Genomic DNA, 26,657 nt, shown 5'->3' on the forward strand with positions numbered 1-26,657 from the left:
TTAGGAACTCCAATGTCAGGATATTCTAAAAAGTTCCCTGTACTCTCTTTTTGTAAAGCAAAATATATTATTGTATGATCATTTTCTAGGTGTTAATCTGAAGCATTGATAGATGAAATACATATTCATTATGAGATATATGTTAAAGGGATGATTGATAACAAATCACCCGTTAATATATGGTGAGAATCCAATAACACAAAGCAATTATATTAAGACTAACTTTCATAGTTCAAGGAACAACGCAACCATCAAAAGTTGAATTTAGTGTTTTATAGAAGTGATATTCAACTACAAGATATTCTTAAAGAAAACCTTGAGAACACTCTGTTTTTTACTATAACAATTCAACAAAAGAAAGTTAAATTTAGTGTTTTTGAAAAGTGAAATTCAAATAAATATTCTCACAAAAACATTGAGACATGAGATTTGTAAAGTTAAAAACTTGTATGAGTTGTTTCTTTGAAATTAAGAGAGGATGTTACAATTAATCTAAATTTATTTTATTTCTTTTATTAATTTCATAATAAAATTTTCATAATACTTTTAAAAATTATATATATAAATATTAACGTGTCAGCACTAATTAATTTCATTTTCTTCTTGTTGCTTAATAGTGCATCTTTGTACATAAATAAAATGGAGTTAGTCTATTTGGATTCCAGAAGAGAACACAAATTCATGAGCACTATGTAACTCTCCCACCTCATAATTTTAATTGTTAATTTTGATAACTCTGTATGCATGTAGAAATGAGAGCTAGCAACACATGTGAAACTAAAAGATAAAGGTCTGAATGCAAAGAATTGAATGAATGACGCGTGAGAATAACCGATTCTATAAAGAGCAGGTGATGGCAGCGGCTACCGAGTGTCAAGAAATGTGGCTGCCACTGGTGTTACCTGCTGCATGCAACCGCACATTTGGTGCTTCCTCTCACCAGCACTTCTCACTCACTCATCATTTCTCTTTATCAAACGATGTCTAGGTTTAACACGTGCCACCACATTCTGACTGGACAAAATTCTTATGTTATCACGGGAGTGCCCCGGACAACATAAATTCGATGAACCTCTGTAAAAGCTAACTCAAATGCATAGAAAAATAAATAAATAAATAAATAAAGGATATTTTCGTCTCTGAGTTCGAAGTTCAGAACCCACATGAGTCATTTATTATCACTTCTCTTCCTCCTGTTTTCTGAACATATTTCAGCAAAACATTACTGTCCCTGTGAATAACGATATGAAAAAGAAAGAAACATAGAGAACAAAAATAAAAAATATATAAAAACAAAATGATATCTTAGAGAAGAGAGAAATTGATAAAATTATTTTTTAATTAAAAGCTAAAAATAATTATAATTTACTTTATTCACAAACAGTAATTAGTTATATTTGTAATGTAAGCTATATATAATTTTTTCTTTTTTAAATAAATTGACCATTCTAAACTATCTCTGTTTTTTTTCTATCCTTATTCTTAAAAGGAAAGCTTAATTTAATATCATTTTTTATGTTTTATTTTCACTCCACAAAAAAAATTATTATCATTATTTCATTCTATTTTCCTTTACTTTTTTTTTTCTTCTCGTCCAAGCTCTCTGGACGTGCTGGCGGAGGAATCACAAAAAGAACAGAGAAAAGGTGTCCCTGCCCCTGATCTAAACACATAAAATTATATTATTTTATTCATCGTGTTGGTTCTTCCTTTCTTACGCCCTTGGAACCAATTCTTACACTATAAAGAATAGTGAGCCTCATTTTCTAATTATAATACTATAAAATGCAAGATTCCCCCATATGCACACCATTGACAGAAATCATATCCGTCTTGTCCAGCTAACATCAACAGCCAAACAGCCACCGTTTACAGAGTTTCATCATGGTTGTCTTCTCTGAATCTTCTTCCAAGTAAAGGTTCTATTCTTAAAACTCATTGCTTACTTTGCTTCTTAGGCTATATCAATTACATGCATTTTCACATCATTTTTTTTTCTCTTATTTATAGTCTTGTTCATCTCCTAAAATTGTCTAACCATGCAATGCAACAAACACTTGAACCGGATTGATAAGCTTTTCATATCAGTTATTTACTTTCCACATTCCACATACTTTTGCTCCTTTTTTAATCTCTTAAGCTTTCAAATTTGATGCTTATGTTATAATTTATATAAATTATGTTCTTTTTTTCCATCTATTTTTTTATTATAATTTTTGGATCTTTATTGGATTTTTGGTTTGATGCATCTTTGATGTCAAAGAATATTTATGTGGGTTTGGTGATTGTTAGTTTGTCGGTTTTATGATTTTTTTAATAAAACTGTTCATGAATATTCTTTTTCTTCTCCAGCTTCCCTTTCTTCTTTTACCAAGTGATGGGTTGCCAAAACATTTTTCTTAAATTAACATTTTTATACTGTATAGCTTAAAGTTTTATATACATTTGCACATCATTTGACTTTTGAAACATTGGCTAATAAGTAGGTAAGAATTAAGACGAGCTTTATACTTAAATTCGGCATCCTTTGACACCAACAATGGAATAAATTCACCTGTTTTTTTTGGTTGAGTCGACACCATGTTAAAGATCATGATTTCTTTACTATCACATTAGTTACATTGGTACAATGCTAAATGATTAATATATAGTATTCAGTGGCTGTTTAAAATATTATTTTTTATGAAAATAATTAAAGAATATTGGTACAGTGCTAAGTGATTAATATACAGTATTTAGTGACTAATAAAAATATTAACTTTTAAGAAAATAATTAAAGAATATTTGATAACTTTTATTTTACCTTTTTGAGAACTCTGTCTATTTGTAACAAGAAGAATATGTTGGTAATATTACTTCGGCAATTCCAAGATACTTTGCCTTGTAAAGTGCTTTTATTTCGTTTGGTACTTTGTGTGTGGAGGAGGGGTTTAGGGAGTTTGGTATACTTCAGTAGGTTGTTTCAAGTTTTAAGTCTTTATCCTTTTAATTTTCCTTCCTACAATGTCGGTTGAAAGCTTGGTCTCTTAAATATGCGAGAATTCCAAGAAATTTGCAAATACAGATGTAACCTTACTGACGAAATTAAGGAATTCAGTTGCAACACTGTTTAAAAACAAAATACTATCACATAATAGTTTTAAAATTACAAACTTCATCATATTTTCTTCTTAACTTTGGACATGAAGTATAAATTTCAATGAAAATATAGTTATTTCGTTATGTGTTTTTATCACCAAATAGTACTTGTTGGTAGAGAAGTTTCCATCTTCTCTTCTACATGAATTTTATAAATTTTATCATTAAATCAATTTTATAACTCCAATTCATGTTTTCACTTTCAAAATACATTGAAACTTATTTCCCTTTCTTTATCCTTGTTTCATATAGCTTTTTCCCGTTACTGTCCCATGGGCGTGTTTGACATGTAGAAAGATAGTATATGTCTTCATTGAGAATCATAGAGTTCTACGAACATGACATGTCTTTCTCTTATATTAATCTGGTCCTATGGTCAATATTTTCCGAGAAGCAAGGTTTCGAGCTTAACTATGTCTTGGCTTTGGTCTTAACACACACCACTTAACGATGCTTTCGTCTATACCTTACTATAGGAGTTGCGTTCATTGATAGGTAAACTAATTTAACAATTAGTAGATTTGAAGTTTCAACATCTTTAAGAAATCCTCGTTGATAACAAGAAACGTAGTTGTTGTCAGTTTTCTTATAAAATCTATATTCATATGTTTGGACTTGTTTCAATAACCTCACCACACCACAACATATCAGGCTTTGAGGTTCAATTATTTGTATTCTACAGAGACAAAATACAGTGAAGGATTTGGCTATCCAACGCATAGCAATTACAACCATGGCATACACTGCAGTTGCTATGCCTACCTCTCCAGCTGCTACCACTGCAACCATGGACATTGCAAAAGAACATAATGGTCTTCGTCGTTCCCAATCCAGCAAAGAACTACGCACGAATTCCATTATGCAGAGGTCTTATTCTGACAACCACCTATGTTGCTCCATCAATCGCATACACGCCACATCAGTTACACCAAAACTTAAGAGCAATCTGTCAACGGGAATTTCCCCATTTCCATTTTCAGGCTCCATTCTTCCAAATTCGCTGCGTTCCTTCCTGTTTGATCCAGAAACAAACAGGGATATAGTTGTGCGGGAGAAGGAGATAAGTATTGAGGAAAACATGGTGGAAAGCAGCAAAGAAGAACGAGTAAATAGAGCCAACTGGGTGGAGAGGCTTATGGAAATCAAGAAACATTGGCGAAATAGACTGCCAAAAGAAAGCATGGATCCAAATGTGATATGCAAGGACAATAATTACGAGGAATGCGAATGTAATGGAGATGACGGTGTTTGTGTGGTGGGTGAAGATGAAGATGAGGAGGAAGTGACATATGATCGTGACTCATTCTCAGAATTTCTGGTTGAAGTGCCATGGTCTGATACCCAACTGTACTCTCAACTCGCTTTCCTGTGCAACATGGCCTACGTAATACCTCAAATCAAGGTAAGCTTTCACCAATGGTCGGATAACTTGTCAATTTCTTTTCAAGATCTGCATAATATGAGGGAGTTTCGCATGTGCTTTTTCGTTTTCCTTTTTCATGTATGAATAATCGATTAAGAAACAGAAACAAACAGCAACTCTTGCCAATGATTTGCAGGCTAAGGACTTGCGACGATACTACAACCTTCAATTTATAACATCTTCTTTGGAGAAGAAGGCCCAAGTGGCTAAGTTAAAAATGAAACTTGACCAGGACTCAACTCGCGTTCCTATAGACGACTCTGTAGCCTCTCAAGGTATCACAAAGAAAGGCAAAGAAAATGCACAGAAGCCTCAAATCCAACTTGCTTATGATATCGCTACCTCAGCTGCCTCTTATGTTCAATTACGAGCTAAGGACCTCTTGTACCTTGCTGCTAAGTCACAAAAGAGTGAAAATGAAGAGTCTAACCTAGGAGGAGAGTCACCTCGAGAAGAGTTGGAAGGCACTTCGCGAGGCTACAAATCAGAGGTTGCTGCGTATGTAGCAGCATCCACAATGACAGCAGTGGTTGCAGCAGGGGAGAAGGAAAAACAAGAAGCGGCAAATGAACTTCAGTCACTTCATTCCTCACCTTGTGAATGGTTTGTTTGTGATGATCCCAGCAATCATACTCGATGCTTTGTGATTCAGGTCATTCCTTAGTCACTCTTTTTGCTATTTTGGTTCTGTACCATAATAAGGCTATACATTGTTGAAGTTTTACCCGTGATATTTTGTTCTATGTTGCAGGGGTCAGACTCCCTGGCATCTTGGCAAGCAAACCTCTTTTTTGAGCCCACAAAATTTGAGGTGAGAATAATTCTTATTTTATGGAGATATTCATTCCTTGTTCTATATCTTGAATTTGGTAAGAAAAATACCGAATCGCTCATGATCTATTATTCTCTTGCAGGGCACAGATGTACTTGTTCACAGAGGAATTTATGAAGCAGCAAAAGGAATATACGAGCAATTCATGCCCGCAATAATGGATCATTTGAAGAGACACGGGGATCGTGCAAAGCTTCAATTCACCGGGCACTCTCTCGGGGGCAGTCTCTCTCTTTTGGTTCATCTGATGCTGTTGACAAACAAGGTTGTGAGTCCCTCCACTCTTCGACCAGTTGTGACTTTTGGCTCACCATTTGTATTCTGTGGAGGCCATCAAATTATCCATGAGCTAGGCCTGGACGAGAGCCACATCCACTGTGTGATGATGCATAGAGATATTGTTCCCAGGGCTTTCTCCTGCAATTACCCAAATCATGTAGCTGTAGTTCTTAAGCGCTTGAACAGCTCGTTTCGCTCACATCCTTGTCTGCTGAAAAACGTAAGCATCATCACTCTATCAATTCTTCATAACAGTCATTCAAAAAATCCAAATTTATGCAGGCAGGTTGCTGTTCTCACTAGTGGGTAAAACATTCATTAATTTTCTATGGAAATCTTTCAGAAGCTGTTGTATTCACCACTGGGTAAAATATTCATCCTCCAACCAGATGAGAAGACGTCTCCTCCACATCCTTTGCTCCCTCGAGGAAGTGCCTTCTATGCCCTGGACAATACTAAACCTGGATACTCTCCGAGTGTTCTTAGAACTTTCCTGAATCAACCGCACCCTGTTGACACTCTGAGTGATCCAACAGCATATGGTTCAGAAGGTACAATTTTGAGAGACCACGATTCCAGTAACTACCTTAAAGCAGTCAATGGAGTCTTGAGGGAACATTCTAAGATTCTCCTTCGCAGAGTGAGGAGCCAAAGGATTAATCAGTTGTGGCCACTTTTGACATCGCCGTCTCCACACTCATGGAGTCATGAACAGAACTTGGAGAGATGCAGCATGATGACAAAGGAGATAGTGACGGGGGTTTGAAAAAAATGCTTTTCATCCGAGGTTCCCATAGATCATGATCAAATTAATTAAGATCAAGGGATTAATTAGCAAAATACATCACTTTGTTTCATGTATATTTCTAAATCCAACATAACCAGTGTATGTGTATGTGTATGTGTTACCCCATATTGGAAAACCTTGTGCATACAAATGTCCATAATTCCTATAGAAAATAGAAGAAAATTTTCCATAGATTTTTCTTGCGTAGCATCCACAAGCAAGATAATACTGGATAAATGCAAATTACCCTCCCTGGATGGAAGAAATAATATTACTATTATTCATATATTATTATTATTATGATTATTATATATAATAGTATTCCATGAAAGCTAACAGAAATGATTAACCTTTCACAGAACGTAACAACGCATCAATGTTAAAAATTTTATTCAGAGTGGTATCTACATCTAGTATTTGACTTTATCTCGATTCAAAAGAAAATCTAAGTGAACAACTAATAGAAATAGAAAAACTTATGATTATGCGCAACAATCCGTTTCTAAAATGCAACGAAGCAACAGAGATATCCTAATCGAGGCAGAAAAACAAACCAAAATCTTTGAATTATAAAGCAATTACTTATTTTCTTGGTTATGGATTAAATAAGTAATATAAAAAATATTAATATTTTCTCTGGAAAAATGTTTGAAAGAAGTAATCTCCAGTAGTGTTTTCAACTCATAGTAAAACTTGTCAATTTCTTTTTCAAAAAAGACGTAATTGAATAGAACGAAATTAACAATTACTCTTTGTTGTAAAACTAAGGAACAAGAAGGAGTAGGAGAAATGAACATGAAGCGAATTCCAAAGCACCAATTCGAAAATTTTGTTGACTTCACTTGTCAAGTTTCTAATTTTAAATAAAGTCCACAATGAGGCCCATTAGACACCAAAAAAGCCCATAAAGAAAAAGAATTATTTTTATTATATTTTTCTTTTCCATTTTCAATTTTCTTCTCCCTGTTTCTTGTATATCTCTCTTTCTTTCTTCGTTTCCCTGTTTCTTCTTCTTATTCTCTCCTCTCTCTCTCTAACCTCAGATTCTGTTCTGCAATCCTCTGCTTGCCAATAATTTCTCCATTTTAAACAACGATAAGGAAAGGAGCACAGCACCCTGAACTATTAATCTGCATTTCGAACCGCTTCTCTCTCCGACGCTCTGTTTTTGATCGGCGCCATCGGATTTGATGCCACCATTGCATTTCCATTTTTGCCCCCTGCGTTTCTGTCATCGCTGTTGCTACGCCCACACTCCAACTCTTCCGGAAATTGGATTCACCACTTTCCGTTAGGGTTTTAATCATCTCAGCTACTATACTGTTATTTTCAAAATATCAAGATAAAAAAAAAAGAAAAAAAATCCTTACATTTTTTATTCATTTACTTTTGTTTCGGTATTTATTGATTACTGGCTTTTGCCCTTTTTGGGATTCAGTTGATATTAGCTGTTGTGCACTGTGATATCCTGTTTGTGCTAATTTGGAAACATACCAAGAATTGGATAAGTCTTACTTTGCTGCTCCTGTTATTGAGAGGGAACAAAATTTCCGTGTTGTGTTGTTTGTTCTGCTCTAGTTCTAGCTCATTAGCAAAATTTCCTCTCATGAGTTGCCTCCGTTAGTGGTGTGGTAGTGTATTGTTGGGTTGGGTTTTTAGGTTTTGAGGGAAGAGTTTTCAACGGGAAAGCTTAGGTTTGCATGGGCGAGCATGAGGATTGTGCACAGCCACCAAGTGGGATGTTGCCTAATGGTTTGCTGCCCAATGAGGCCGCATCGGTGATTCGAGTGCTTGACATGGAGCGATGGTTGAAGGCTGAGGAAAGGACTGCAGAGCTAATTGCCTGCATTCAACCGAATCCGCCCTCCGAGGAGCGCCGCCATGCAGTTGCAGATTATGTGCAGCGGCTGATCATGAAGTGCTTCCCTTGCCAGGTGGGTCTTAAATCTTTTCATGTCTGCAAACTAATAAGTTCTGCCAACTTTCCAAACTGGAAATGATTGTTTGGTCAAGAACTTCTGATTATGTATGCCACTATTTTAGCTGCATTGTCGAATGATATTTAAAGTATTAAAGGCTGCTAGCACCAAGCATGATCATTCATGATTACAGGTGTTCACCTTTGGGTCAGTACCCCTCAAAACTTATTTACCTGATGGAGATATTGACCTGACAGCATTCAGCAAGAACCAAAATCTGAAGGATGCGTGGGCACACCAGGTTCATGACATGCTCCAGAATGAGGAAAAGGATGAAAATGCTGAGTTTCATGTCAAAGAGGTTCAGTACATCCAGGCGGAAGTAGGTTCTCTTATGTAACAAAGCATTTTTAGAATTGTTTATCTGTGTGGCCGCTATATTTATAAATTATAGATAGATGAAATAAAAGATACGAGATTTTATTATGTATATCATGAGACTTTTAGTGGTTCTGTCTGGAGATTGATTGTTGAAACACTTTTAGGGTTTATTATGAGACACAGGGTATGAACATTTGAGTTCTTAACCAATATCGAGTTAAGTGACTTTACTAGGTAAACTGTTCCTAGCCAGAAAAACCTGTTACTTGATTACTAGTTGCCAAAATTAATATTGAACTTCAGAGTTTTTGGTTGTGATGTGGTTACCATGTGTTTCTTATTAATGAAATCCAAAATGTGAGCTATAAGTTTTTTGTTTTATAGTTCTTTTCATTTGCCTAGCTTTAATTTAAGTTGGTATAAGATTTTATGTTGGTTTGGCCAACTACTAGATTGTAGAATTTGTATTTTACTTGCATTTTATTTTTTCATTTTTGTAGGTGAAGATTATAAAGTGTCTTGTTGAGAATATTGTGGTGGACATCTCATTTAACCAACTTGGAGGATTGTGCACCCTTTGTTTTCTTGAGGAGGTATTTTGGTGAATTCTACTATCCTAGAATTCTCATTTTATCTATCTTTGAATTTTAACTCTGGTACTAAGTTTTAATGTATTTACCGGTGTTTAATGTTTTTTCTGCTGTAGGTTGATAATTTGATTAACCAAAACCATTTATTCAAGCGTAGCATTATACTTATAAAAGCCTGGTGTTACTATGAGAGTCGTATACTTGGTGCCCACCATGGACTTATCTCAACTTACGCATTAGAAACTTTGGTTCTTTACATATTTCATGTTTTCAACAATTCCTTTGCTGGACCACTTGAGGTAGCAATTTATAAATGGTGTTATTTTATGTGTCCTTTTGGTGGTTGAGTTGACTTGGTGTCCTTGATTTTGTAGGTGCTGTATAGGTTTTTGGAGTTCTTTAGTAAGTTTGATTGGGATAATTTCTGTGTAAGTCTATGGGGTCCTGTACCCATCAGTTCACTTCCAGATGTGACAGGTAGTTACAATCTGATTAGTTTTTTTAATAATGATATAGCTCCATTGCTTATCGATTTCTTCATTCCCCTCATCAACATTTTCCACAGCTGAACCTCCTCGGAAAGATGGTGGAGATCTATTGCTCAGCAAGTTATTTCTTGATGCCTGCAGTTCAGTTTATGCTGTTTTCCCTGCTGGCCAAGAAAATCAGGGGCAACCATTTACTTCCAAGCATTTCAATGTTATTGATCCTTTGCGTGTCAACAATAACCTTGGGCGTAGTGTCAGCAAAGGTTTGTTAGGCTGAAATATTGGATACAGTTCATTTTTCAAAGTGTATAACTTTCTCGTATGATAACTCTTAAGTTTGCTTTTATATGGGCCTGATTCTGTTACTGGGAGCATGTATATATTATAAGGTTGGAGGAATCAGTTAAGGATACATTGAAGCTATTGTTCTCCTCTTTGAATCAGCATGCTTGCTCATTTAAGACTTAAGTATTTTTCTCTTAACTATTGAACTACACTGTATTTGTCTCATTATAATGCATTATGAAAATTATGCAAAAGTTATGCATGCTGTGTAATATATAGCTAGAGTAATTATTTTATTGATATTATTAGTTTATAGATTCCCTGAACCATCTGTCTGATTTGATTATGGCTAATACTTGCATTTATGATCTGCATGAACCAGGAAATTTCTTTAGAATTCGCAGTGCTTTTGCATTTGGGGCCAAAAGGCTTGCTAGATTGCTTGATTGCCCTAAGGAGGATTTGTTTTTAGAAGTTAATCAATTCTTTATGAACACTTGGGTCAGACATGGAACTGGGCAGCGACCTGATGCTTCGAGCCATGACTTATGGCATTTGACATCATCTAGTCATGTCCAATCACACGGGTCTGACAATATCCAGAAAAATAACAATAAAACTGAGAATACCTGTAATCATGAATTTCAAGTAAAAGGGGTGCATGCTTCACAGAGTGTTCTATCTCAACACAGTATATTGTCCTCTAAAAGTTTATCTAAGAGTAGTGGTGATTCTAAAGCTAACCAAAATAATGCAAGGAATTTTGATCAGGTCAAAAGGGAAGCTAACTGCAATCAAGGTGCTCGGGTTGATAAAGGACAGAGAAATGCTAAACCAAATAACGCATTCAATGATGTCCCAGGAAGACTTTTATTTGCAAGAACATGTTCTAGTCCTGAGTTGACAGACTCTTATGGTGAAATTCCCAGGCAAGGAAGACATGCAAAAGCCCCAGAAAGTGGGAAAGGACCAGCATCCTCTGCAACGTTGGAGAATAGTCACAGGAAGCATCTTGATTCTGACATGCCTGCTAGTTATGCCGTTAGAATTGATGATTCATCTGGTAGGAAAATAGTATCACATCAAGTTCTTGACAGCAGTGCTGATTCAAAAAATGGCTCAAATAGTTATGATAATGAATCTGGCCACGGCATTGTGGGTGAAGAGTTTGCTTCTGTTTCTGGAGTAGGTGGAACACATATGATGCATCAGGAGGAGCAGGACCTTTTGAACATGATGACATCACCCGCAAATGAAGGTTTCAGTGGTCAGAATCAAATACCAATGAATTTAGCTCCAGGTCACATACCACTTCCACTTTCCCCTTCCATTCTTGCATCAATGGGATATGCTCATAGGAACATGGGTAACATTCCCTTAATTGAGTCCTTCAATTGGGGTACTAATGTGCAATTTCCCCAAGGTTTAGTTCCTTCCCCCTGGACTCCATATTTTCCTGGCATAGGATTGACCTCAAATCCTGAAGATTTAATCGAAACTGGTAATGAGAATTTCAATCCTGTTGAAATGAGTCCAGCAGAAGCTGATAAAGATTTCTGGCATGAGCAAGAAAGGGCTGGTGCTGGGGGGATTGACGTGGATAATGGTAATTTTGAAATGGTTCCAGATGATAAGCGACAGTCAACTTCTAGTGGTTATAACTTTATACCATCATCTCATGTTGGCAGCTCTGGTAATTCTGCCATACTTCAGCCAACATTTACTAAAGAAAATCGAGTTTCTACAAGAGAAGAGCACATTGATAGTCCTAAATATCAAGATGGCCGAGGAAATGGTGCATATTTTGATGAAAGAATTGCAAATTCTAGGTTGCCCAGTGAACCATCCTCAAGCTCATTCAGGAGTAAGACGTCTTCAGAAAGCTCTTGGGAGGGACCATCTGCAAAATCTTCAAAATCAACTAGGGAAAAAAGAGGGAAGAAAAATACTTCCTCGGTGCCATCGGCTGCTTATGGTAAGGGCAAGAATGTCTCAGATATTTCCTCTAATCTTGTGGATGATGAAAACAGACAACGGACACCTTTGTCAACTACAGCATCTGATATGTCAGATAGAAGCACTGGGCTGCTTGCTGTTGCTCCTGTGCATGTTCCAAGGCAACCGGTGTCTGGTTCTGAAGTGGTTCGGACAAGTGGATCAGATTCTGTGTTACCCATGGCTCCAGTGCTTATAAGTCATGGTTCTCGCCAAAGAACAGGGGATAATTCTGGGGTTGTTCCATTGGCGTTCTATCCCACAGGGCCACCAGTACCATTTGTTACCATGCTTCCATTATATAATTTTCCTACTACTCAATCTTCCCACACACCAGCAACCAATTTCCATGTGGAAGATGCAGATAACAATGACCATGGTCAGAGTTTTCATCCATCTGAGGTGCATGATCTGCCTGAGGTGTTGAGCTCTTCCAATTCTATGGGAAGAGCTGCTATTGACACAGTAGAGCCCAAGCTTGACATTCTTAATGGTGACTTTGTTAGCCATTGGCAAAATTTGCAGTATGGGCGAATTTGTCAAAATTCACACCAACCTGATTCTGTTAACTATCCTTCATCTGTTGTGGTACCTCCTGTTTATTTGCAGAGTCGTTTTCCCTGGGATGGCCCTGGAAGACCACAGTCAGCTAATGTGAATCTTTTCACTCAGCTTATGAACTATGGGCCACACCTAGTGCCTGTTGCTCCTCTCCATTCAGTTTCCAACAGACCAGCCAATATTTACCAACGATTCATAGATGAGATACCACGGTATCGAAGTGGGACAGGAACCTACCTGCCAAATCCTGTAAGATTATTTTCTTATCCAACTTGGTACTTTATGGTGTATACTGTAATTTGTTTTCTTACTAAAATAAAACTTACAAGTGTGAGAATATGTCTGTCTTCTTTGATAAAGTTATGATTCTATTGCTAAGCCTAAGGTTAATCTGCTTCTAGGACTGCTTATTTTACCTTCTTTTCTAATTTATTTCAGAAGGTTTCTGTTCGGGATAGACATTCTACAAGCACCAGAAGGGGTATTCACAACTATGACAGAAGTGATCAGCATGGTGAGAGAGAAGGGAATTGGAATGTTAACTCAAAGTTGAGAACAAGTGGGCGTAGCCATTACCGCAGTCAAGCTGAGAGATCTAGCTCAAGGCCAGAAAAGTTGCCAACGGGTGAGAGCCATTCTGAAAGATCATGGGGTTCACATAGACCTGATCCTTTTGTTTCACACCAGAGTGGTCCTGTCCGGTTAAATTCTTCACAGAACAGTCTATCAAATTTGGCTTATGGAATGTACTCTCTACCGGGCTTGCGCCCTAGTGGGATATCATCAAATGGACCAACAATTCCACCTGTTGTAATGTGGTATTCATATGATCATAATGCTGGCTACGGCACACCAGCGGAACAGCTCGAATTTGGAACTCTAGGACCTATGGGTTTCCCCGGTGTCAATGAAGTATCACTGATCAATGAGGGAAGCCAATCTGGTGGAGTTTTTGAGGAGCAAAGGTTTAATGGTGGCACTGCTCAACAATCGTCACCTGATCAACCTGCTTCACCCAAGTTTCGAAGGTTGTAATTGTGTCCCGGCTATCACTTTTTAGGAGAATAATAGATGTGCGTTGCAGCTTGCCACATTGAATTAGTTATATTATTTTTAGGATGGTTTGTACCCCAGTGCCTAATCTTTTAATCCTATTATTTATCCATAACATGTTTTCACTATTTACTTCAAATTCCCCTGTTGAGGAAGTGCCTTGTTTATTTAAAACTTTTTGTGGTGGTTCTTAGTATACTTTAATTGGACTCCTTTTTTATGGTATCTGAATTTTATGATTTTTTTTTTTGACAGGGGGATTTGATTCTATTGCCAGATCTTGTCAGGTGGAATCGTTAACCTAAAGAGGAGGAGGTTTATCTTCCCTCGCATATCAAGGCAGCCAGGCGGGGAATGAGTGGGGAAAACCTTTATGTAAAACCCACCTATTTTCATTCAACGGGTTCTTTTTCGCACCCCACACTTCAAAAGCAAATTACTTTTGCTCTTCCTCTGAATCTTGTTTCTCGAGAATGCCCTTCGTTTATGCGCTGCCTCGTGTACACTTACAGGTGATCAACCCACCTTGTTTACATTTTTTCATCGAAGATTTTGAGTTTTGTTTAGGATGAGGAACAGTAGTACTAAAGATGATGCAATACTCGGTGATTAGTTTTCATTTAAGGTTTGGACATGCTTCAGAAATATCACAAAACTGGGTTAGGTTCAGAATTCAGAAATATCACCGTGTTAGCAGTTTTGGCAGCTTCTCATACAGTGTTGTAGTGTAGGTCCTCCTTCTGGTAGATAATAGTCTTTAACTTTTGAAAAGTATTAACTGTGTAACAATAACAATATGAAAATTGTATTAGATGTCATTTTTATCTGGCCTCTCGCCCTTTCTTTATGAAGAAGCCTATCACTCAAGTTGGAGGATGGGGAAATCAGTTCAACTATGCTATATGTAACAGAATTATCCCGACGGCAAAAATGTAAAAATATGAACAAGCTTAATATTTTTTTGGTGACTTAATAAGCACAATGTCCACGGCATTATACTCACATCCTTTGAAGTTTAACATTTTTCTCCATACACGTCCCTCCATTACTCTACGAACCTACCTTAATTAATGCAAACCCCTCCTGATTTGTTATACATATATATACATTAAGTAAATAGGATCTCGGAGAGTGAGAGCAACTTATGTTTACAATCATCATTACTTATTTTCATATGCATGTGGCTTGTCTGGTGCTTAAGATTTTGATTTATGCAGAAAATCCATTTCATGTAAAACTCGTAACATTAGTCATCTACTTGTTCCACGACTAAAGTTTACCATTCTTGTGCATCCATTCAACCTTCAGAATCTGAGAATTGGATCTTGTGATTTCTAAGTTGTCCCAGTCAATATGTACCGAACTGTGGTGGCATCTGTCAAATTGCATGTCCTTATACCATAACCATAATGTACATGTCCACTCTGTTGCTAGTGGTCACAACCACAACAACACTGTCTGCTATTATGTAATCACAGCAAATTTAATAAGACTTTTGCCCTTGCCGGAAAATCTCTGCATTTATATTGCAGGTTGAAGCTTGTAAGTGTCTCAAAACGAGCTGAGTGACAACTCTAGACTATCTAAACCAAAGTTCATATTACAAATCACAGTAACGTTAAAACTAAGATAACAGTAGAAAATATTTATTTTCTTGTCTACACACTTTTATTCTTAGATAATGTGTGTAAATAATAGTATAAAATACACAGGAAAATAATTGAAAAATAAGTGGTGAATTTAATGTTGTTACTATTTAAGTAGTTTACAGTATTACTATATACCCTAAATAACTCATAATTAATCATGGATGTTTATAATTGACTTAGAGCTCATTTACGACACCACCATATACTCAATTTAGCATCATATCTATAAAATATTTGGACTATGGCTTCCTGCACCTCCATAATTATTAACTGCATCTCCACAATATTAGAAAAAGATTCAAATATCCTTCACCGCTTTACAACTGCCACCGCTTCCACCAGTCACCGCCTCAGTGCTGTTGTAGAGGGAGTAGCAGAGGAGGAATACCAGAAAAGTTCGAAACATATTTCATGTGTCTCGGGAAACTCTTTAAAAATTTTGTTTTCAAAAATTTTGTTCCAAAAATATTGTTCGGAAAATTTCAAAAACTGTTTTGAATATTTTTTTTAGAAGATAAAATTGTTATTTTGAAAATTTGAGGAAGTGCGTAAAGAAATTGTGAGGAAACAATAAATAAAAGCTAAATATTTTATGTTACATTACATCGTATATAAAGCGCCATATGTAATTCGTAACTACTGTTTTTTTTAGATATTTGCTTTCTGCACCCATGATTACTAGCTGTACTCCCATACTAACAACAAAAGATTAAAACTTCTTCCTTTTTGGATCACAATCTTGTTGCTATCACAGTGCACTCCCGTGTTTTCTTCCTACACCACACACCATAGATATGATATAATGACCACATTAGTCTTTACAAAATAATTAATAAAAATCTATATTATTTTTTAGTCCAAAAATATATTCTTCTTTTTAAATTACATAATCCAAATATATTTTAAAAAACAATACATTCCGAATTTCATAATTTATAAATAAAAATTGTATGTACCACGTTTTCATTCTACAGTTCAATATTATTATTTTTTAATATTATTTAACATTCTAAAATTTGGAATACATTTTTTAGAAATACTCTGAAATTCATAATTTAAAATGTTAAATAATATTAAAAAAATAATATACAATCTATAATATAACACCAAAAATTTTAATTTTCAAATTATATAATTCAAAAACTTTTCAAATCACCATCCGAGATTTCTTCTGCAAAATTGCTCCAGAAGAGATAGAGGTGAAAATGAGTTGTAGTGGCCTAGCCTAAGTCTATTGGCCTAGGCCAAGGTGTAAAAGTGGGTAAAATCAAATCAAATTTTAGACTGTTTTTCCGTGCACATCTAAAGCACCTTTAATTTCAGAAAATAATCTTAAAATGCGTTTCTTTTCAATGGATTTTGAACTCTTTCAACAAAAATTTGTTAAGAAATAATTCTTTTATCAAATTTTGAGATTGGTTTTTAAAAAAAATTCAATAAATTTTAAAACTCAGTAAAAGAAATTTTTTCAATAAATTTTGAATTTCGTTAAAATATAAAAAATGAAATGTATAACTTTTTGAATTACAAAAATAGTTTTAAAATTAAAAAAAATGAAAGTATAGGATGAAATAATTGAATATCCATGAGAGGAAGAAACAGCCGAAAATTTATTTGAAAAGAACTTTTCTAAGTGTAAAAATTTAATTCTTTTAATTTCCAAAAAGTGAACTGCAGATTCTTATTTTCATTCTAGAACGAAAATAAGTTGCCATGAAAAGAAATGGTCTAATATAGGTTACATATTTTCTAGTCCACAAACATACAGCGGGCCAAATCACTATTTATTTGTTCTTAGAGTGCTTTCGTTACCTAAAAACATTAAATTCTGATTAATTATAATTGAGGTGCACATATTAACATATTTCAGAGCTGGTTTTTATTGTATTTTTTAAAGGAAACGTTGCCATTTTCGTCACCTCTTGTATTTTCTGAAGCTAATTTTCTAGGTAAGCTACAGATATTAGAATTAATATTTAATAACAAAGTTCAACAAGAAAAGCGATGTTGTGTACTATTTTTTCCCATTGCATTCAATGAATTGAATTTTGCATGTGTGGAAGAGTGATGACTTGACTCTTCTCACATGGTTGACTTGGTCTCAGAAAGCTTCTCTCCCTCTCTTTCTTCGTTCTTTCTCCTTCTCTTTATCTTTTCACAGCCACATCAATAAAAGCACAATCATTCCCTCTCTCAACTCTGAACTCTCCCTGTTCCATTCAAGCCTACAACCTATTACTGCATTTAACGAAACATTCCATGTTTAAGGTTGTTGTTTCATCCTTCTGTGAAAAAAAAAAAACAGACAACTTTTATTATCTATTTTTCCACTTAAGAAACTTATTGGGTTTTTCTCATGTTGATGTTTAGCTTCCTCTCTTATGTCAGTTTGGTGTTTCACATGGGAAAAACAACACCCAGTAAATACTAATAATAAAAAAACTTATTTTTCATTTTTTATATATTTGTTTGATCAAGTTCCTTGTTTCTCCTGTTTGTTCTGCTCGTTCTTCTTCTTCATCATTAGTCGTTTGGTGTCGGTAAAGTTTTCTTAAAAAATTAGGGTGTCCTTTTGTTAGGCTATTTATATATTTACAACAGTCATTTCTGACCTGGTCGAGGTTGGTTGTTATGGCCGTACTTGATTTTGGAGATTGACTTGACTTGTATATTTATATCCAAGTCGTTGGTGGCTTCACTTTTATAACTTTAATTAAATGATATTAATATTGCTTTAACGATTAACCATTGACCCTTGCCTTCTTTGTCACACTACTTTTAGCTTGAGGGAATAAGTTTCAAATTTGATGCTGGATTTTGCAGGTCACAATAATCTTCTGTTTCTGCAAAGCTTGAGGGAGAACGAAAACTGCTGAAGTAGAGTCTAATCATGAATGGAAAAGGACATAGATTTGTGAGGTTCGGTTGTTCAGTCCTGGTTTTGCCGTATATTTGTCTTGTTTAAATTTTAGTGCTCTTCTTGTGAACCACTTCTGCTTCATCTACTTTTAGTTTCATTATGCTTCATTCAGCTACTTATTTTCTTTAAAAATAGGATCATCTGCCTAAAAAAATAATAAAATTTAACTATTTTAACAGATGCACTTTTATAATACATGATAGATTGACCCCAAACTGTGCAATTAGTAATCCAAATTACCATACTGCAGTTGGGTTATTGCCAATTTTAGATCAATAACAATATTAGATCACTGTATTGGCGGTTTCTCTGTGTTCTCTGTTTTTATCAAGTAAAAGGAATCATAGCACCAATAGCCTCTGGTGATGAGATTTGATGATGATATCATTTTGATATTGGAGTATGTTGTAGTCAAACACAACCATTGAGGGGTCCATCTGGAGACTTAATCATAATTCATATGATATTTGTAACAGTTGGAAGCTTATTTGTAGTTGTTGGAAGCTAATGAATAAATATCTGATGCATGATTAAGTTAAAATTTCTCTCCATCCAGGTTTGAAGATTGGCAATCGGAGTCATCTTTTAGCATAGAGCAAAACGATCACAAAAGAAGACCAAGTGTGTTTGAAGTTTTGAAGAGTATAGGAAGAAGGGTTGAGGGTAGTTCAGAGAAGATGAAGAACTTAAGAAGAGTTTCAGCTGTTCATCCCTTAAGTGATGGACAGAAAAAGCTGCCACCTAGGAAGAAAATTCTTGATCCACAGAGTTCAATGCTTCAGAAATGGAACAAAATCTTTGTAATTTCGTGTGTGTTGGCAGTCTCTGTGGACCCGTTCTTCTTTTACATTCCAGTGATTGGTAATGAGAAAAAATGCCTTGAGTTGAGTGGGTCATTGCAGATCACTGCCAGTGTTTTTCGCACCTTCTTTGATCTATTCTACATTCTTCGCATAATCTTTCAGTTTAAGACAGGGTTTATTCCCCCTTCTTCTCGTGTTTTTGGAAGGGGTGAGCTCGTTGATGATCCTTTGGCTATATCGAAAAGATACTTAACTTCATACTTCATCATCGACATTCTATCAATTATTCCACTTCCACAGGTATGTTTCTGTTTCTTATATTTATTTATTTATATATTGATAAGAAGGCAAAATAAAGGCATTATGTATCAAGTAAATGTTATTTCGGTTTATGTGAAAGATATAATTATTTAATGTTGTGTTTAAAATTAGGTGATTGTTTTAGCCATACATCCAAACATGAAAACAGATCCATTTATAGCAAAGGATTTGTTGAAGTATTCTGTATTAATCCAGTATGTGCCAAGGCTTCTGCGGATCCATCCACTGTTCAAAGAAGTAACTAGAACTTCTGGCATATTGACTGAGACAGCAGGGGCTGGAGCTACTTATAATCTTTTTCTTTATATGCTAGCAAGTCATGTAAGCCAAGTTTTATTGCTTATTCAAATCCAATTTATCTTAGGTAGTTACCATGTTGAGTTCATGATGACCAAATACATGTGGTTTATCAGGTAGTTGGAGCTTTCTGGTATTTGCTCTCAGTAGAGTCAGAGCTGCGTTGCTGGCGCGAAAAGGTGAAGGGTGTAGACTTGAGTTGTAGAAACCGCATCGCAGAAGACATTTCAGCTCTCAATAAATCTTGTTCTTTGGTGGACCCTGATGATATCAAAGACCGAGAAAGCTACAACTTTGGAATCTTTTTTGATGCTTTACATTCCGGTGTGGTAAAATCAACCACAGATTTTCCTAAGAAGTTCTTCTACTGCTTTTGGTGGGGTTTGCGCAATTTAAGGTTGGTCAAATCTTCTTGTTCTTGCTTTTCATATAAATGAAAATGCCACGTACTTGTAGCATGAAGTGTAGAACTTCTACATAGTTTTTTTCGTAATATTTCTACACATTTATTATTAGTGTTTGTAAACATCTTATAAAGGAAAAGGCGGTGCAAATTTATTTGAAGACAGGGCCGAAAGCTTACCAATATAATTTTGTCATCTTTTGCAGTTCTCTTGGACAAAATCTCAAGACAAGTACTTATGTACCAGAGATAATATTTGCAATCTTCATTTCCATCTTTGGATTAGTTTTATTCTCGTTACTTATTGGAAACATGCAGGTAATTCATTGTCTGCGAAAAAGTAGTTTTTTGAAAATTTTACTTTATGATGACAAGTTGTTAACCACAAATTCTCCCATTACTGTGTTGAATATTGTTACAGAAATATTTGCAATCTACAACTGTTCGAGTGGAGGAGATGAGAGTGAAGAGACAGGACGCAGAACAGTGGATGTCCCACCGTATGCTACCTGAGAACTTGAAGGACAGAATTAGACAATATGAACAGTATCAATGGCAAGAAAATAGGGGTGTTGAGGAGGAGGCATTGATTCGTAACCTTCCTAAAGATCTCAGAAGGGACATAAAGCGTCACCTTTGTCTAGCTTTGGTTATAAAGGTGAGTATCATCCATAATCATGTCTCCCCACATAATTTTTTTTTATCTGACTTTTGTGTAATGAACATTTTCATGTTCTTATTGATTTAGGTGCCAATGTTTGAGAAAATGGATGGGCAGTTGTTGGATGCAATTTGCACTAGACTGAAGCCAGTCCTTTATACTGAGAAGAGCCAAATTTTTCGTGAAGGAGACCCAGTTGATGAGATGCTTTTCATTATGCGTGGAAAAGTCTCTACTGTGACGACAAATGGTGGAAGAACTGGTTTCTTCAACTCCTTGTTTCTGGAAGCTGGTGCATTCTGCGGAGAGGAGCTTCTGACATGGGCCTTGGATCCTAACTCCTCCTCGAATCTTCCCATTTCAACTAGGACAGTGGAAACCATATCAGAAGTTGAAGCCTTTGCTCTCATGGCGGATGATTTGAAGCTTGTTGCCTCCCAATTTCGCCGTCTTAGCAGCAAGCAGCTCCAACACGCTTTCAGGCAAGAATTCGTAGTTTATATCAGATTATTAAATTTTTAGCAATAACAGCAGCAAAAAAAAAAAAATGTGACAACAAACAACTTAAGTGTTTTACATTAGAGCTCACATATGGGATCATGGAAAAGATCTTAGAAGACATTATGTTCTCTTATCTTTTTAAGAAAAGAGCTTCATAACGTCATCAATTCTGCAATAACCTTGTTTTCCATGCAGGTTCTATTCCTCACAGTGGAAGACATGGGCTGCATGTTTCATACAAGCAGCTTGGCGTCGATACTGGAAAAAGAAGGCTGAGAGGTCTTTGCACGTAGAAGAAGACAAGCTACAAGATGCTTTGACAAATGATGACGGCGCTACTCTGAGCCTTGGCGCAACCATATATGCATCAAGGTTTGCTGCCAATGCACTGCGAAACCTGAGAGAAAACAACAGACAGAATAGAATGCAACAGAGACTACTGCCTCTGCTACCTCCAAAGCCAGCCGAGCCAGACTTCACTTCTCTGAAACACTAACTTGGATATATATAGGAGTAAGGACATGTTATCCATACTGCATAGCTGTTGTGTGTGCATATTTTGGGAGGGTTTCTTAAGAATTCATTCAATAAATTAATGTATATGTCGTAGCCAAAGCCTTTCACACGATGTATTTAAATTTAACAATATCTATGCAGAATACAAACAAGATGATTGAATTACATTTTTTTAAATAGCAGATCTCATCATTTCAAAGTACAACCTTATCCACAATGCATATTCTGGTCTTGAATTTTGTAAACTATGCTGATTATCTTCAGACATGTATAGTTCATGCCTTATTCATTTGATCATTTTGTAAGAAAGTTTATGTCATTATTTTTCCTTTTCAAGTGGTTAGTTATAGGAAAATTTATATATAATATTCTTATGTTAAAATAAATATAAAGATTAATTAGATCAACATTAGTTAACATATGTCAGTGCTTGTGCAGTGGAGGAAGCTGCATTCTTATTCAGAATAGTTGAGAAAGCAATATTTTATTTATTCATGATTCAGTACAAGCTCATTATCAATTTATTTTTCTACTCCCTTTATAATATATTGATATGATAATCTTGCACTTGCAGCAGCAGCCAAATGAACCTCACATGATAAAGATTGCTCTGCATACCAGAAATAACATCATCATTTTCCGTGTCATAATCAAAGTTAAGTTGGAAGCATAATAAAAAATTGAATTTGAAAAAGAGCAGAGAAGCTTACTTTTTGCAATCAGTTTTGTCGTCAATAGGAGGAAGCGTAACAGAGAGTCCACACTCTTTGGGAACTAGAGGTATACGTTGGGGATCATAATCTCCAATCGCTGCCAATCCTTGTTTGAGGCACAGACATATAGCTTCTCTATTTTCGTGGCTTCCAGCCTCACCATTCAGTGACTTGATACCTTGGCAACACTCGTCGGAGGGGTGCTTTGTGTTTGATTTGAGGAAGCTAACACAAGGTGTAACATCCTCAATAACTGTGGGACATTTTATGGAACCCTGAGCTTCACATCCAGTAATTAGGAGAATGACAATGGATACGATTGCTGCTCTTGACATTTTCATTGTTAAAAGACACAACACCTTTAAAGATAGTTGGGACTGAACTGTTTTTAGTACAGGACCAAATGTCATACATATATATACACACACCCACATGTATATATATAGATAGATAGATAGAAAGAGAGATTGAGAGATTGTGCAGTTCTTTGTTTGTTCTGTCTACTTGCAGTGCATGCAAACTTCATGAATGAATAAAAGTGAACCATACTTGTGTAGTTTACTGTGTACTGTGAGCGAAATGATAGGAAGAACGGATTGCCTTTACAAGTTGTTGGCTATATAAATGTCATTCAAAGGGTGTGATATATCAAGCATTGCATATGAGATTTAATATCAAAGGCTTCTTATATAAAAATAATATTTCTGATATTACATATATATATATATATAAACACTAATCTTAAACTTGTGCCTACCACGAGGTGATGTTTGTTTTTATTTGTGTATTTTTTTAAGTTAGTAAATATATATTATATTAAAATAAATTTATAGGTTAAGAAAATAAATAATAAATATTTTTACAAAATATAAAATTTAGATGATGCAGAAAAAAGGTAAGGAGTAGATGATATAAGAATACAAATGTTAGAGGGTAAAATAAAATTAAAAGAATTCACAATTCAAAAATACAAAGGTTAGACGACGTAGAAAAATATAAATAATAGATTTTTTAAAAATACAAAGGATAAATTTGAAAAAAAAAATGTAAAGTAGACTATGTAAAAATAAAAGAATTAGATGATGCAAATAAAAAATGTAAAAAGTAGATGATCTAATTTTACAAAGGATAAACCATGTAAAAAAAAATTAAAGATAGACTCTATAAAAATAAAAAGGTTAGACGATAAAAAATTAAATAAATAGTAAGTAATCTAAAATTACAAATGATAGACCTTGAAGAAAATGTAAAGAGTAAACATACAAAAAGATTCAGAAAAATGTAGAAAAGAAAAGAAGAAGTTAATATTGTTTTGATGATGATACCAAATCCAAAGGTTTAAAGAGAAGCAAAGTTATTGAAAAACTTGTAATTTTTGTTTATAATGTTATGCCTCAATCATATATTTGGTAAATTTGGTAATGTTACTTGAAGTGTTTTAAGTTAAGTATAGAAAGTAGAGCTGTTAAATGAGTATCTTTAAGGGTGTTGCTCCCTCCACCACCACACCTTTCTTCCTCCACCTCCCCAATTTTTTTTAATTCCAATTATATCCTCAAACTAAAATTTTTTATTTTTATTATTTTAATTTATTCCAAACCTAGTTCTCCTACTTTACTCCCTGCACTCAATCTTTCCATCTCTCAATTTCGTTTAACAATTTGTCTTCTGTTTTACTTTACAACTCCATTTGTCTTCTCCGTTTCACTTCTCCTCATACGATTCTTTCTTCTTCATTTTCCTTACATTATTAAAATACATTAAAAATATATTAAAAAATAATAAATCAAAACATTTAAATTAAATTATTAAAATATTTCCAAAATAAAGAATAAACTAATAAAATAAATCCTAAAATTAAAAACGTAACTCGGAGTCCGTTTAAGGAAAGAACTGATGCGAACATCCGTTTATGGAAAGAACGGATGTCAACATCCGTTTAAGGAAAGAACGGATGTTGACATCCGTTTTTTTCCTTAAACGGATGTTGACATCCGTTCTTTCCTTAAACGGATGTTGACATCCGTTGAAGGATGTCACCGTTTAAAAGTTACGTTTTTTATTTTAGGGTTTTATTTGAAGGTTTATTCGAAAACACACCTTAAGGAAGCAACACATGCACTGCACCACTCCACACACTGCACCACGAGAGCGACACTGCATCACAAGAGCGACACTGCACCACGAGAGGGAGACTACTTGATAATTCTTTCCACTACCACCAACCTTTACAACTTGTAGTATCTCATCACGACAAAAGAAAGAGATGAAGAAAAATAATGTTAAAATAAAAGAAAAATATTTTACTCATGTAGAAGGAACTAAAATAGGTTATTAGTGGAATAGGTTGTGAATGGGTAAAATTAAAAAAATTAACCCTAAAAATAAAATTTTATTTAAGGGCAAAATAGTAAAGGGGAGGTGGAGGAAGAAAGGTGTGGTGGTGGAGGGAGCAACACCCTATCTTTAGTAAGATTTGGCCCTAACCCATGAGGGATGGGACCAAAAAAATTCACAGGGCCAAAAAAACTCTTTATTAAAAAAAGCCCACAGGACTAAAAACCTCTAAAGCCTTATAAGCCAGGGTCAGCCCATGGGCTTTCCTTTTTACAAAGTTTAACGTTCACAAACATAATATCATCATACAAGTAGTCACAAATCATGTGTATTTTTTATCCAGCTTTCATTTTATCTTTGTTAGTAATAACTTATAACCATAATTGATTCATGTGTAATTATATTTTTTTGCCAATAAAATTAATTTTCTACTTCATAACTATTTATATATTAATTAGTTTATTAATAATGCTTTTATACAATTATTCCTTAATTTCCAAATTTTGTTTTGATAATTTTTTCATCTTAATTTTGGTTTGTAAATATGACGGTTCAGAGATATCAACACAAAATAGGTTTAAAAGTTAAAAAATTTAATTTAATTTGTAAAATTTTGATGGACTAACGAATTTATTTATAGATGGTAATCTATTTTGTCACTAGTTTAAATCAATATCATTCGATTAAGATTTGTGATCAAAATTACATTATTTTTAATTGGTGTGAACATGTTAAAATTTTGACTTAATAACTTTTTAACTTTCCAAATTTAATAAAATTAATATTTATTTATAAAGTTATATAATTCTTTTAGAATTTTTTTTATGAAACGTATAATTTAGTCATTTACATCAATTTATATATTTTTATGTCTTTTCATATATTTTATATTATATTCATTTGTCTTTTTTATTAGTTTCTTATTAAGAGACATTGATGTAATTTATTTATTATTATAATTATTATAATTTTAATTTATTTTCTATGTTAATAATTAAATACAATAATAATTTTAATTTTAGTGTTATAAATTATAACATTATATTTATTTAAAAATATTGTATCTATTATTTAATTATTTTTATTACAATCGACTCAATTATGATTAATAATTCAATAAAAACGATCTTTGTTGGATAAAGATAAGTCTGATTTTAAAATATTAATTTAATCTAAAAGGTTAGAAAAAAACATGATTTTATAACCACTAAGATTACATCTAGATCTTGTATACTAACATATATGATATTTATAACAATTTTGCATAACAAGGATTTTCACTACAAAATTAGTTCTTTTACTACGTGAAATTAATTTTAAACTTTATAAAGTTTGTGGTTTAATTTTTTAATGTATATATATCTATACAAAACATTCAACAAAATAATTTTATATGATAAACTATAAAAAGTAAAAATTTTACACCGATATTAAAAATTCATCCAATCGGTAGATTTGAATTTAAAATCTATCCATAATTAATATTTCAAATATTTATATAGATATCAGAATTCGATTATTAAAAAATCGAATTTTGAACTGTGTTACTATTATAATTTTTTTTAAAATTTTTTCATTTTCTTTTAAATAAAAATAATAATAATAATTTTCTTTTTTAACTTTCCAAAAAAATAAAATTATATATTTAAAATATACTTATAATTAAAAATTTATTTTAAATAATTTTTTATAAAATCAATATTTATACATTTATATTTAATTAAAAATATATTAAATATCATGTAAAATTTGGAAATTATTGTAATTGTAAAGTAAATAAAAGAAATAACTAAAAAAACATTAAA

At 34.1% G+C, this 26,657-nt stretch overlaps 3 protein-coding genes across 10 annotated transcripts; all 3 read left to right on the top strand.

Annotated features, from left to right (window-relative positions):
• The first annotated feature begins 1,665 nt into the window (after positions 1–1,665).
• LOC124838067 (alpha/beta-Hydrolases superfamily protein) lies at positions 1,666–6,729 on the top strand. Of its 5 annotated transcripts, none has more exons than XM_047313578.2 (6): positions 1,666–1,919; positions 3,821–4,540; positions 4,698–5,213; positions 5,313–5,372; positions 5,476–5,892; positions 6,016–6,729. In XM_047313578.2, exons 2-6 carry the CDS (start codon positions 3,872–3,874, stop codon positions 6,436–6,438), a joined length of 2,085 nt encoding a protein of 694 aa, XP_047169534.2. In that variant the 5' UTR covers positions 1,666–1,919; positions 3,821–3,871; the 3' UTR covers positions 6,439–6,729. The 5 variants fall into 5 exon arrangements, with proteins under 5 accessions (XP_047169534.2, XP_087970916.1, XP_087970917.1 ...); XM_088114790.1 differs by lacking the exon at positions 1,666–1,919 and adding an exon at positions 3,186–3,633 and having other exon boundaries at positions 5,955–6,148; XM_088114791.1 differs by lacking the exon at positions 1,666–1,919 and adding an exon at positions 3,193–3,536.
• A 692-nt stretch (positions 6,730–7,421) lies between these two features.
• LOC124838071 (uncharacterized) lies at positions 7,422–14,624 on the top strand. 3 transcript variants are annotated; one of them, XM_047313586.2, is made up of 9 exons: positions 7,422–8,393; positions 8,572–8,760; positions 9,260–9,352; positions 9,466–9,648; positions 9,724–9,826; positions 9,915–10,100; positions 10,505–12,927; positions 13,117–13,706; positions 13,987–14,624. In XM_047313586.2, exons 1-9 carry the CDS (start codon positions 8,160–8,162, stop codon positions 13,994–13,996), a joined length of 4,011 nt encoding a protein of 1,336 aa, XP_047169542.2. In that variant the 5' UTR covers positions 7,422–8,159; the 3' UTR covers positions 13,997–14,624. The 3 variants fall into 3 exon arrangements, with proteins under 3 accessions (XP_047169542.2, XP_047169543.2, XP_087972263.1); XM_047313587.2 differs by having other exon boundaries at positions 13,120–13,706; XM_088116137.1 differs by lacking the exon at positions 13,987–14,624 and having other exon boundaries at positions 13,117–13,713.
• A 2,814-nt stretch (positions 14,625–17,438) lies between these two features.
• LOC124838069 (cyclic nucleotide-gated ion channel 1-like) lies at positions 17,439–22,518 on the top strand. Of its 2 annotated transcripts, XM_088115518.1 has the most exons (10): positions 17,439–17,648; positions 18,204–18,299; positions 18,857–19,403; positions 19,536–19,745; positions 19,838–20,118; positions 20,331–20,442; positions 20,546–20,782; positions 20,873–21,267; positions 21,482–21,799; positions 22,377–22,518. In XM_088115518.1, exons 2-9 carry the CDS (start codon positions 18,271–18,273, stop codon positions 21,780–21,782), a joined length of 2,112 nt encoding a protein of 703 aa, XP_087971644.1. In that variant the 5' UTR covers positions 17,439–17,648; positions 18,204–18,270; the 3' UTR covers positions 21,783–21,799; positions 22,377–22,518. The 2 variants fall into 2 exon arrangements, with proteins under 2 accessions (XP_087971644.1, XP_047169540.2); XM_047313584.2 differs by lacking the exon at positions 22,377–22,518 and having other exon boundaries at positions 17,441–17,648; positions 21,482–21,984.
• Positions 22,519–26,657: the final 4,139 nt, after the last annotated feature.

This window comes from Vigna umbellata, chromosome 5 (genome assembly GCF_029865625.1).
Source record: "Vigna umbellata cultivar VRB3 chromosome 5, Vumbellata_1.0, whole genome shotgun sequence".
In the NCBI taxonomy this organism is placed as follows: Eukaryota; Viridiplantae; Streptophyta; class Magnoliopsida; order Fabales; family Fabaceae; genus Vigna; species Vigna umbellata.